Source organism: Chaetodon auriga, chromosome 16, assembly GCF_051107435.1.
Source record: "Chaetodon auriga isolate fChaAug3 chromosome 16, fChaAug3.hap1, whole genome shotgun sequence".
NCBI classification, from domain to species: domain Eukaryota; kingdom Metazoa; phylum Chordata; class Actinopteri; order Chaetodontiformes; family Chaetodontidae; genus Chaetodon; species Chaetodon auriga.
The window spans coordinates 5,190,572-5,203,402 of NC_135089.1; the positions used below are offsets into that span (position 1 = coordinate 5,190,572).

At 44.3% G+C, this 12,831-nt stretch overlaps 1 protein-coding gene across 1 annotated transcript; it reads right to left on the reverse strand.

The window, feature by feature from the left end:
• Positions 1-1,084: 1,084 nt before the first annotated feature.
• Positions 1,085-12,446, reverse strand: itgb3a (integrin beta 3a). The gene is made up of 15 exons (XM_076751853.1): positions 12,185-12,446; positions 10,955-11,040; positions 10,429-10,633; positions 9,924-10,176; positions 9,603-9,765; positions 9,317-9,478; positions 9,124-9,219; positions 8,923-9,012; positions 8,665-8,799; positions 8,156-8,585; positions 4,608-4,830; positions 3,940-4,040; positions 3,616-3,735; positions 3,114-3,280; positions 1,085-2,929 (listed from the first exon to the last, which is right to left on the reverse strand). The coding sequence occupies exons 1-15, from the start codon at positions 12,249-12,251 to the stop codon at positions 2,864-2,866; spliced, it is 2,364 nt and encodes a 787-aa protein (XP_076607968.1). The 5' UTR covers positions 12,252-12,446; the 3' UTR covers positions 1,085-2,863.
• Between the last annotated feature and the right edge of the window lie 385 nt (positions 12,447-12,831).

The following is a 12,831-nucleotide window of genomic DNA, read 5'->3' on the forward strand; positions in this document are numbered from 1 at the left end:
GGTTTGCCCCATGTAACTTGTGCAGAGAGGTTAAATGTTGAAATTAAATCTGACGTTGAGGTCGTTATGCACTTGTAGATGGATTTTTTGTGGCCTCCTACAGTAAGTTTTCTGATTCACAAGTGCATGGATGCTGTGCTGGGGTGGAGCCTAGCACAGCAGCACTCTGGAAGTCTTTGTACAAAAAAAAAGAAAAAAAAAAAAGCAGCTACTTTAACAAATAATGTCTTTAGCCAGCAGGAGGAGATTTACTGATAAATGCTTTAGACTTTCAAGATGCATTGTGTGAAGGTTCACAGTGTTGTATTTATCTTCTTTATCTGGAAGGAAATAAGGTTCTCCTACGCTCGTTGGCACATGTCAAATTGTGACTTTTGCACTGTGCAAAATTGAGATCGAGAACAATGATTAGCTGACCTGGTTGTTGTGACGAGTTTCATGTCAGGAGGAAGTCAACATCTGAAATGAGCTATTAGATTTACAAAGACCCCCTTCTGCTACTGCAAGCAGACAGACTCATTGGTTAGAATAATAATGTACGAAGAAAGCAGAGCTGCTGCACACCAGTGATCAAACATGTTACATGTTTACATCACAGCACTGTGCCGACAATCTGTATAGGAAACACTGTCTGATGCTGTGCACACTAACAGGACTATTAGGCTGGAGTGAGCAGATGTGGTGACAGAGATGTGTGGTGTTGTTTCAACAGGAAATAACTTAATATAGCCGATGGCAGTTTGTGGTCATCTTGACACTGAATTTTATTAGTATTTGTGAAGCGTCCACATCATTGAATGTAAGGTCTTCATTGTTCCTTTGATACTTCATGAAATTCATGAATCAAAGGAGACCTAAATTCCTGCATTCACATCTCTCCTGCTCACCTGCTGCGGACGGCCCTGCATCCTTCTGATGCATTTTCAGAATATATTTCTCTCTCTGCTTTGTTTAATGATTTTCAGTACTTACATAAAGATATTTTCAGAGCTTTTCTCCGAGTTTGTTTAATAACTTGTGTCTTAGTCTGAACAAAGCTGAGAGGCACAACGAAAGACTCGGCTTCTCACTGAAATCACGCAGAGAAGGCATCAGTGATATTTATTATAATGTTGATCCAACATGTGACGCCAGCCAACGGTGCACAGAGTGAATACAGAAAGATTTTAACAACTTATTGCCATGGATCTGACTCTCAAATAACTTGCCTTTCAGGCTTTCATAAGTCTGACTTTAATAAAGAGTAAAACCATCTTAGAAGGAACCCAAATGTCAAGCATCACACAAAAATTGGGTATTAAAAGTCAGGTATGATTTACCTTTATGCATTCCCTCTGTGTAACAACCTACAGTGAAACTCCAAGCGTCTTTAAAACCGTGCATAAAAACATACATTTATGCAATGAGCTTGCAGGCTGTGTCCTGAGAGAGAATCAGAGCTGCACAACCACAGTGCACCTCACATTGTACTCATTTCTCCCATATAGAGGTTACAAAAGAGCAAGAGCAAGTTCATTTGTTCTTCCCATCACAGATGTGCAATAAAATCTGCTCATGTGCCGTACGCAAACAAAGAATCAGGCATGTCAGTGTAACACAGTGCAGGTCAGTAGAAAATCGAAATAAATCCAACAGCAGTGGCAGGAGAGGTCACAAGTTTTTCATACAATTTTACAAATAGAACAAACAATACAAAAGTCCAACAAACACAAAAAACAGGTGATAATGCAGGGAGCAAGAAATCAGTCAAAGCAGGTGTAAAGTTAATGTTGCTGATATGCATTTAAAAAAAAACCACACAGACCATGAACATCACTGTAAACAAAGTCAGCCCAGAGGCTGCAGTTCAGGCTTTTTAGAGTAAACTGTAACCACACAGAGCGCTGCATTCACGTCTAAACCATCACCACAAACATGTCTGTGTTTGAAGAAAGGGAAGTATGTACATGAAAACCCTTCAAGCATCTTTTAATAATTCATCAAAATTCTACAGCACACAGTTTACGTGCACTGATCAACTCTGCTGTGATTCGTTTGCTCTTTTCTTTAAAATAGGCTGCAGCTGCACTCTGAAAGAGCTTTCAAAAGACAAAGCTTTGGTGTAAATAATACATCAAACATGGTGGAAGACACTGTTCATTAATGTTCAGTTCTATATCAACTTAATACAATCAGGTCCTGGTGATTCCTAATTCTGTTTTAAAATGTGAGCAAAAGAGTAAAACTGAAAAACAATAAATATTGTAATGGTGGAAGAGTGAAAGTGAAAGAGTTCCCCTTACTGTAAACTGACCGTATAGCTGTTTATGTTGATGAACTCCTATCTGATTGCATGTAATCTACAGTACAACAAAGTGGTGAACCTCGCTCCATCCTCGCTCGTGAACGACTGAGCCTTTCCAGGATGTCTCTGTCAAACCCAATCATGAGACTATCACCTGTTGCCAATGAGCCTGTTTACCTGTGGAATGTTCCAAACAGGTGTTTTTGGAGCATTATTTACAAAAATCAATAAAGCTGATGAGGGCAAACATGAAATATATTGTCTTTGGACTGTTTTCATTTGAGTGTAAGTCAAACAGGATTAGTAAATGATCACATTACACAGTGTCTAAACCATTTTGTTGTCTGTTTGCAGTGTGCTTGGAGAACTCTACATGTGTGAAACCATGTGTGACTTACATTAACAGTGATTTTTACAATATGTACAATTATTACATCATGTTGTTGACAGCAGTAACTACTTTTCAGCTACAGTGGCCGCTCGCTAGACAGTGTAAAGGATCTTCTTCTCATTCATTTCTCTGCTTCTACATTCCACGTCTGTCGCTGACCCCTGAGTTTGTCTCGTTGCATTCATTCGTCAGTTGCCTCGGTACGCTACGTTGGTGAAGGTGGAGGTGGCTCCTTTATACAAGGGATTGTTCGCCTGCGAAATGAAAACAGAGATAAAGCTGCTTAAGTCAGTCTCTCACTTGATATCCAAATTTTTGAAGGACAGTTTAGACTTCCCCCTCTCGAGGCTGGCAGCCACGTTCTGCTGCTGCATTTGAAGTACTCCGTCAATCCCTCAATGAAAAGCTGTAAATGCTTAAATTATTATTATTCCTCACCGTATCCCATTTGGCCTTTGCTCTCTCCTCCTCAAACTTGGCGAACTCTCTGCGGTCGTGGATGGTGACCAGCAGCTTCCAGATGAGCAGGCCGACAAGGCCCAGTAGCAGAATGGCTCCGGCCACCGCCAAGAGCACCACCAAGATGTCTGCACCTTCAGGACACTCTGAGAGGCGAGAGACAGGAAGGGGGGCAGAGAGAGGGAAAGAGCTCATTTCCAGTGTTCCGTGATGTTTGTTAGGAGGTATGAAGTTAAGCAACCAGTGCAGTCCAGTGTCAGACACTCTGCTGCTCAGCCATTCAGCACATCATCTCTATGTATCTGACTCTGGTTGATGAACGATGATGTGTTCTTTTCCAAAGAACACATCACTGGATTCTCTGCTCCCCTGCGGCTGTAACCTGCCAGAAACAGGCCGACCTAATAATGTACCTCAATTATAATGCTCAGTGCTCTGGCAGTTTAAATGTCTCATACATGCACACAAACTCTCACAGTACCTGGCTCTTTTACCACAAACAGAATGGATTTGCCACTTTCATCTTCGTAATACTGGAAGTGCTCCACGCAGTCATTCTCATCTTTGTATGAGCAGTTCACTGCATTGCGATCGTGGAAGCCTGCAGGATGAAGATGATAAGATCTAAGATGCAATATATCCTATTTATCAGTGCATAATATTGTTGGATCACAATGCATGTATCAATGCTGCTTTCAAGGACATTTTGCTCATGATCAGCAGCTGGAAAACAACAGTAAACAATATCACGACAGGTTAAAATCGAAGTATGCAGTAAGGAGGTTAAAGATGGAAGAGTTCTCACCCAGTTCATCCACTACTTTAATTTCATCTTTGCAGATTCTATTGCAGCTGTTGTCTTCAGTGTACTGTCCTCTCTTGAAGTGCTGACACTCAACGCAGTGCCTGCAAGCAGAGTCCCATACCTTAATCCAGTACACAGTGTGTTTACCATTAATGCTGTTTGATAGCAGTGCATGGCTGAATTTGATATGCAAAGGGTGGATAAACTAGTAGAAACTCCTCACAGTACAGCTCCATTAAGATGAACCTGTGAAGGGTGGATATCTGCTCACTGCTGTGGCTTTGAGAGAAGTTTGACCTTTCTCAGCTGTGCATGAAACCACACCTGAGTTTGTCTGAAATGTGTGTGGGAGCAGTTTGTTGAAATCCTGGAATGTGGGAATGTTATGATGGAACGATGTTTGCACTGCAGAGTGCAGCCAGCCAACTTAGTCTCAAATTCTTTGCCGAAGACTGTTTTCCCTGCTCGGGGCCTCGGCATGGCGAAGTCAGTTGTTGACCTCAGTTTGGTCAGGTGACTAGTTAAGTGGTCAACACTCAGCAGATACTGACCAATTTGCCATAAAATCTCCCATTGCTCTTGGCGACCCTCTCTGAAGAATCAACATCTAGTGGACATGAAATGTACCCTCCTCTTTTGTCAGTACAAACACAAACTTAGGAACTCACTTTTTAATAGTGCAGGAATCGGGACAGGTGGGGCATTTCTCACAGGTAGCTCCGTAGGCGCCGGGCTGAGTGCACTGACAAACCCCACACTCGCAGTTCCCCCGGCCGCTGCACAGCAGGCCGATGCTGGACATGCAGGTGTCCGTGCGTGTGGAGCAGTTGCAGTTTTCTCCTTGCCAGCCAGCATCGCACTGGCAGAGCCCACAGCTACACTTCCCATGATCTGAAAGAACCAAGTATGAGGAGCTAAATGCGGTCATAGTCCTTCAAAATATACATATTCTTTCATTGCCAAACCTGTATTTTCATTTAAAACACGTTGGATGCTTCTGGATATGATTGTAGATTCTGCAACCATGTTATTACTAATATTAGGTGTAATGTGTTACGAATGTGTACTTATTTATTTAATACCTTTAAAATTAGTGTTGATGGATTAACTGGTTTATTTAAAGAGAATCAAAGCACTAGCCATTTCGAGTAGGTCATGTATGAGTGAACTCTGAGCTTTTGCTGCTCTGTTTGCTCACATGACAAACCTCTTTAAAACAATTCGAGTACCACAATAACTTGGTAGCTAATTGCTCTTAAATCTAATCTTACTCAGAAAGAGACATTACGCATATCTCTTAATCATCCCTGCTCTGACAAAGGCAGGAAATGTCCTGGGAAAGTATGCACTAATGATTCTCCATCTCCTCACGGGCACTACAGGCGCACTTCCTCAGTCTCTGCTGAAGTTTAGAAAGCGCAGAGGCCCGGTCGTTCTAGGAACAGGGTTACAGTGATGTAACCATTTACTGACAGAATCCGGAGGCGAGGCGTTCTCCCTGGATTACAGAGAGACACCTCACATCAGCACAATAAGCTACCTCAGAAACAAAGGCAGAGCCCCAGAGACTGCAGCGTTCTTAGCAGGAAAGCAAACAGGATTTGGCACTGGATGACTAAGAGCCAAGTGAATGAGTCACAGCCCAGCTGGGTCAGACTGGGGGAGGGACTGGTCATGAAATATCACAGAGGGTTCAAGGGTCCCTAATTCCAGAGCTCAAAACAAATCATCCGCTGTTGTAAACTTGAGAAAACAATTCCCCAGACTTCGCCCTGTCTACCTCGGCTTCACTGTTAGATTGTATTTATAGCTGTGATGTGATCAGATGCTGTCACTGCCGGTGTTGTCACTTGTTAATGACTAATAGAGTCACGTATAACGCTTAGCAATGCAATCACTGAGTGATCTTTCTTACTTTGGCAACAAGTTAACAAAAACTTTGAAAGCAAGAAAAATCTATGATGCTTTTTTCCCCAAAAACATTGTAAGATGACATTACCATTGTAAGAATGCGTACTTTTTGCAGTGTGGTGCAGTTGCCTTGTTCCTATTAGCTGTAAAGTTGATTCACACACATAAAAGGGAGTTTACATCATCCCACTCTCTCTGTGAGACTACACAGTAATTCTGCCCATTAATCACATGTCTGGGCTTTACAGAAGGTCAACATGACCATGATAAAAGGACAAACACAGGGGAAAGGCAGAGCACTTAAAACAGAACATTATACTGTTAGAAGAGAGGGAACAGAATCGAGTGCAGCGAGGGAAGAGACACACTGGTGAAAACAGACGTCGGGCAAATTGCCAGCAGAGGAATGCAAACTTTCCTGTTCTCTCTTCCCTCATATTTATGGGCCCTGGAGCTGTGCTTGTTGAGTCCTGCTTCCTGGTCCTGCACAGAACCCACAGCCTCTCGGCAGAGGAAGAAATACAGAGCCACAGGGAATATCACAGACACAGAGCTGTGTGGAGCCCTGGGTCAAGGCAGCTCCGATTGAGCTGGGGCCGAGGGACGCTGTCTCTTTAAAGACAGTAACGTCACGGCTCTGTTGGGACACAGAAACTTAGCGGTCCTGAGTTGAGCTCTGTGGACTGTCTTACACCAGTTATGGCTTAATGCGTGTAGGTGTGTGGGTTTGGTGGGTTGGTGAGTGGGTGTCGGAAAAACATCCTCCTTGAGAAATGATTCCAAACTCCTCCCTGTTGATGTAAATGTCATAAACTCCAGGAAAGTTTCAGCCTGATATTGCACTCATGACCCTCCATCTTCTTCTTAGGCCTTGGTGCACCCGCAGGCGGCCCAGAGTACATTTTGTTTAGCTTTGGATTGTTAAACTATGAGGCCATCCATGCATGTTTACCTTGTTAACATTAGCATGTCAGCATGCTAACATTTGCTAGTTAGAACCAGAGGTGTTGGACTTGAGTCTTGAGTTACATGACTTGACTTGAACTTGACTCTGCCTCTGGTTCTAACTACTAACTTTAAAGACTTGTTTAAATTAAATACATGCATTTTTCTATATATTTAGAAGTTTCATTTGTTTTTGAAACATGACAGCAAACCTGGCGACCTACTGAGACATGGCAGACCAGCACACGAGGCAGCAAGTGTGGAGGGGCTAGTCCAAAAATAATAACTTCTGGAATCAAGGATTAATCTACGATGACTGCAGTAAGACGAGAACAGAGGTGTGCAAGGTCTGCAGCTCAGAAATCACTGTCTTTTTTGTGAACCAGCTGGTCAAACTCTAGAAAACACACTATACTCACAGGCGTGAGTTGTGGCCCAATTTGGTGGAGAAAACATGAGCTCTATTTATTATTTCCATTTGAATCAGATTTAGCATGCATAGATAACATTTGCTCTACTTAATGTACATAAATATAAGAGAGCAGTTTCATATTTCCGCTGTTGCTCAGCCCCCCTCCCTACAGGCACAGGCCCAAACTGCTGTTACATGAAATTACCCAATGACAAAGGCTATTAAAGTTTTATCGCTGTGATTGAGTAACTGTGCACTGAACTGTGCAGACTTGTAAAAGGGAGTGATAGCGCATCATGCTGCACTGCTGTGAGCGGTAAGACCACCAATCAAACAGTGCTCGCACCAAGTTTACAGGCCCGACAGAGGACTGGTCATTTGTAAGCATTCCTGTTTATGTCTAGCAGCTTGATTATGCAATTATTTACCCGTCCTTTACAAGCAAGCAAAGATTTAGAGACTAAAGACTAGTAAATGGAGCTGGGTTTTGAAAAGGCTGAGAATTCTTGATTTGTCAAGCTAAGTATCAGAGCACTATGTAAACCGACGGAGGTGTTTACAGACTGAAAGTGACTGGAAACAACCACGTTCCAGCGGAGCCAGATGAAGCATAAGAGCAGGGAAAAGGAAGGGAAGGGCAACTATATCTTTCCTGCTAATGCGGATATAAAGGCTTGCTTCACCCAAATTTAAGAAAGGGGTAAAAATCTAGCCATGCAGAGCGTTTTGAGACTTCTGCCACCATCTGAATCAGCTGAGGTAAACGGTGTTTAGTGTGTGGTGCTCACAGTAATGAAGATTGCACTTAATTCACTTGAGTGTGTGATTGTTTGACCCTGAGGATGATTGGTGTGTTGTGCATCAGGAGCGCCTGTTTCTTAGCAAGATGTTATACTGGTGTTGTTGAACTTCAGAGAGAACCAGCACCAATCAAAAACACGTACTCACCGGAACACAGCGCCCCTTTGAAGCGCAAGCAGTTGAAGTCGTCACATTCGCAGTATTTGCCCCACACCTGACCGAACTCATTTGCATGGCAGGAGCACTGTCCGCACAAACAGTCGCCTCTGCCGCTGCAGATCGGGCTCCCGGGCTTCGGGATGCAGTTGACATCATCAGACGGACTGTAGTCCTCCACTGAGCACTCACATCGCGGGCCCAGGCGACCCGGGTGACACTGGCACACGCCGCACTCGTAGGTCCCGTTGCCGTTGCTGCAGACGGAGCTGTTGGCTTCAGCTTTCGCTTCACAGTCGCAGCCACAGGCGAAGTCCACCGTGACCTCCAGCGAATCCTTGAAGCCTCGAGGTTTGATGGTAAAAGTGCGGCTCTTCTCTTTGGGGCAGCCACGCAACTGAGCCTCCACGCTGAATGACACCTGAAGAGGATGAGATGTCTGTGACAGTCTGCGCGTTTGGATGCCACATGTGCATATCAGCACCTCAACTGATACGTACTGTGTCTCCAATCTTGAGGCCAGAGCAGGACTTAAGTCCAAGGATGACTTCTCCATTTGTGCAGGTGGCATTGAAGGAGAGATTCAACTCGTCTGGGACTCCCAGGAGCTCCAGCTCCACTTTAGAGCGGATTCTCTGCTCAACATGAAGTTATTTATCGGAGGTTCATAAGTTAAATGGGGTCACTTTTTTTCAGATGAAACAGATTACAACAATTTGCATGTTTGGCTTATTGTCCTAAATTTAGACATCCCTTACCGCATACGCCTCCTCAATCAGCTGAATAACATTCCCAGAGTCATCGGACAGCGTTCCCACAGTTGTGCCTGGAATGAGCTGACTGTACTCCTGGAAGACAGACATGGCAGCAAGATGACGACCCAGTTTTGTTTGTTTGTTTTTTTATATGAGGAACTTAAATAAACTCATGCGCTGGCACAAGCAGTGCAGTTTGTTTACCTTGTAGAGCGGCAACACGTAGCTGGTGACGGCAAAAACTAAATTTATATTGTTTTCAGACATTTTCTCCGTCATGAGCGCCAACGAGGGGTAGTCCTGGAAGACACCGGAAGGAAATTGTTTTCAATGGAAGCAGGTTTTTTTCCAACTAAACCAGAGGGAATTACTTGTGTACTTAAATTTCTGCTTTTACCAGGACTGTAGATTTGTTGTAAATGTTGCTATCATCAAGGTGACATAGTCCATCATTGGGCTGGACAATTCCAGCTATACGTCCATCCAGAGCGATGTGAGTTTTGGCATCGGTGGTGAATACCAAAAGGTGTGAGGCATCCGCCCGCCAGCCAATCCTATCCTAATGGTGATGGAGACAGAGTTAAATAAGTGAAGGAAAGACTAATCTGTGTGTGCGGACACACTCAGCTTTGCAAATCGGCGAGCATGTGTATGTGTATCTGTGTGTAAGTACATTTTCGTACCTTGCACACCACAGCCTGCATGATAGCATCAAATCCACCCTCTGGAGCATCTCTGTTTCTAGACACCTGCTGTTTCTTCACCTCCTCGGTGAAGCGAGCTACCTTCTCCGTCAGTGACAGCACATGCTTGAACCCGAACTGAGCCTGGCAATTCTCATTAATTCTGTGTGAACAGACGAATGTGGAATAGGAAATCAACGAAGGAGAAAATTAATTTTAAGTTGTTAAACACAACTGGACGGACCTTTTTAGGAGATTAGAAAGTCTCCACCTCAGCTCCGTCGCCTCAAATGTGACACCAACAATAACCTCGCTCCTTACCCAAAGCAAGGGTTTGCCACTGCCTCCGGAGGGTAGGTGTACATGTAAGGGGACGTGGTCTTGTCCACAAAGGCTCCGAAGCCCATGCGCAGTTTGCTTGTGGTGCGGCCCATGGTGGCGGCGAGCTCGTTGCCCAGGGTGAGAAGGCGAGCCAAGTCATCCTTCATTGAAAAGGAGAGATCCATCAGATAGTAGAGGTCCACCGGGTAATCCTCCACCTGTTTCACTGACACGGTGAACTGCTTGGTATCACCTGGGAGGGAAAGAGTGGAGGGCCACAGAGAAGGACAGGTGCATCGTAGACTGAATTAGATCAATTGGTGCACATTTCCTGTCTTTCAAGTTAAAAAGATTACATATTAAATGACAATAAAATATAGAAATCATGCTGGAGATGTGCATCCAGCTCTGGTGTGGCTATCAGTGCATGCACAACAGCAATGGTCCTTGGTGTCTGTTCTCTTAAGGGTACCAGTGCGTGATGTCTGGTTGAGTGTAAAAGTACCTGGTCTGAGTACCATGTGGAGTTTCTGAGGCTTTATCTGAGTGACATCGTCAGCAGTCCCAGAGGCCCTATCGCTAAGCGGCTCGTCCTCATTAATAGTCAGGGTGCTGGAGGGAAACTCCACGGCCGCATCACTGCACCCCACATTCAGCAGATTGTCCTTCAGGTCGCAGCGGGACACGCTGGATCCCCCCTTCCCAAACTCCTGGAACAACCACACCCAACCTGTTAGGCACTCAGTGATAACAGATAAAATCAGTTAAAGAAAGGGACTGTTAGGCTTGAATTTAGGAGATGATGCTGATGCCCAAGTATGGGAGCCCAGCGGGCAACAAGTTTTCCTCTTCTTTTAATCTCACCTAATCAGAGGCTTCAGTGTTACACTGTTGCATGTTGAGAACAACCATCAGAGAATGACAACAGGAAGAATGCAGTTGGGAAACTGGGCTTCTGTTCTGACTTGCTACATTGAGTAATTAATGGGAGGAGCGACCAGGTGCTGTGTGTATGTATATGGTGTTTTTACCTCCTGAGAGCACCACGCACAGCTCGGGTGAACAGCCAGGCACTGTTGACAAGTGGTGACTCCTTGTGACGTGCAGATGTTGGAATCTGTGACGACCACAAAGAGAGAAGTGTAACACAAAACAGATTTCCTCACTGAGGAAGTGGCACAGGTAGATCTTACTGCTGACCGCATGTGAAGAAGAAATGAATCAACTGTGCCATGCAGCTCTCCACAAACTGTTGATGAAGATGAGTAATGCAGGTGTAAAGACATTGTAGAGCATTAAGCTCTGTATACAGTGCTTAACGCTACACATGTGCTGATGTGCTGTATATGTGTTGTTTGTGTGTTTCCATGTGTTGCTATGTTTTGACACAGTTTCAGAATAGTCTTTCACAAGAGAAGCCTGACGAGTAAATATTTAGTACTTGATCACGTCCGGGTGCAGTTTGCCCATAACAGTAGCGATGCTAATCCTCAGCGTGTTTTCTGATAGTAATTTTTCCATATTCGTTATCTTGCATGGCCTGTGCTCTGGGTGTGGTGGCTCACTAGAGTTACACACAGACGCACAGTCACCGATGTTAACTTACCTCTGTAAAAAGTGCCAAATCTGAGCAAAGAACAAAGCAATCTGACAGAATATATAGAAAAAGATTTAATTTGACTCTTGAAGAAGTGCCTTAAATCACGTCAACTTCCAAATGAGCTGTGAAATGGAAGGCTTCTGAAGTAGACCTACAGTCAATACACACATCTGATGGGTTTGATCAGGAGGAGTTGAACGCAGCACTCAGTGTGAGGCTGTTCAGATGGTGCAGACTTTTCAGAAAACTATGTCACAGTGTTTTGGTTAGTTTTTGAGTTTACTGAGGAAAAGTAAAGCCAGAGATGATACACTCTGCATTGTTTGCTGGTAATGAAGCTGTCGTTGATGAAGCTGGGGGGGCCCGGGGAGCCTGTGGAGGACCCCCGGTCATCTCACGGGAAACACACCCCGACTCCTTTCACTCCCTTATAAGGAAAGGCGGCGAAAGCTCCGGCGGAGCAGCAAAACTCCAACCAACTACACCCCAATCGCTCCATTCAAGTCAGCTAAGAGTGAATTATTCTGTGTTCCGTTTGAGGGCATTACGATGAATAAGTGTGATCATCAGCACCTAAACTGTTCGTACCTTCAAAGATGCGGAAACACCCCCGATCGCCTGAGCAGGTGAAACTTTTCAAAGTGAATAAAAATCATCTTACCGACAACGTTTGATGCCGATGATAAGAGGAGAAACAGAATGATTAGGCGCTCTGAAAAGGCTCCCATGGCTGCAGAGGGACGGAGCCGGCTCCTCGTGAGTCGTGTGAGCTCCCTGCGGACTGGTTCACTTCCAAACTTGAACGCCTTTCCTCATTCGTGACTTGACTAAACGCATGTTGGGTCATACAGCTTTGCCTCATTCACCAAACTCTCCATCCTGCTCATGTGTGATGTGTCAGGGAACGGCTACGTTTATGGCGTGCTGACACTCGTTTCTTCCTTAATAACATTTGATCAGCTGAGGGGGAAAACTCAGTGTGCAGTAACTGGAGTCAGTGACAGCACATTTAAAGTCTCAACTCCTGTAAACTGACAGTCAGATCAGTCCAGGCGGAAAAATAAGCTGGAACACATTTTTTTTTGGAAAAGATCTGAATCTCAAAACAAGCCAGCAGTGTGTTTGACTTGTAACTCTGAAAGTACATAATGCGAACAACTTGGCAGTTCACCATTTTGGCATTGGTTTGCAAGATTTTAATGTGTTTTAGGCAAACAAACAGAAACTTTTGCACACCTTGTCACAATAAAAAAAAAACTTAATTATAGTATATATTTTCTTTATCTCCTGCAGGGTCATTAGACCATT

What these genes read in the sequence shown, in the direction of transcription:
- itgb3a (XM_076751853.1), bottom strand. Translation starts at nt 12,251, where the DNA reads ATGGGAGCCTTTTCAGAGCGCCTAATCATTCTGTTTCTCCTCTTATCA. An exon ending in CCACATGGTACTCAGACCAG is followed by an intron (nt 10,177 to 10,428) that starts GTACTTTTACAC and finishes TTTCCCTCCCAG; the next exon opens with GTGATACCAAGCAGTTCACC. An exon ending in GTGGCAAACCCTTGCTTTGG is followed by an intron (nt 9,766 to 9,923) that starts GTAAGGAGCGAG and finishes CTGTTCACACAG; the next exon opens with AATTAATGAGAATTGCCAGG.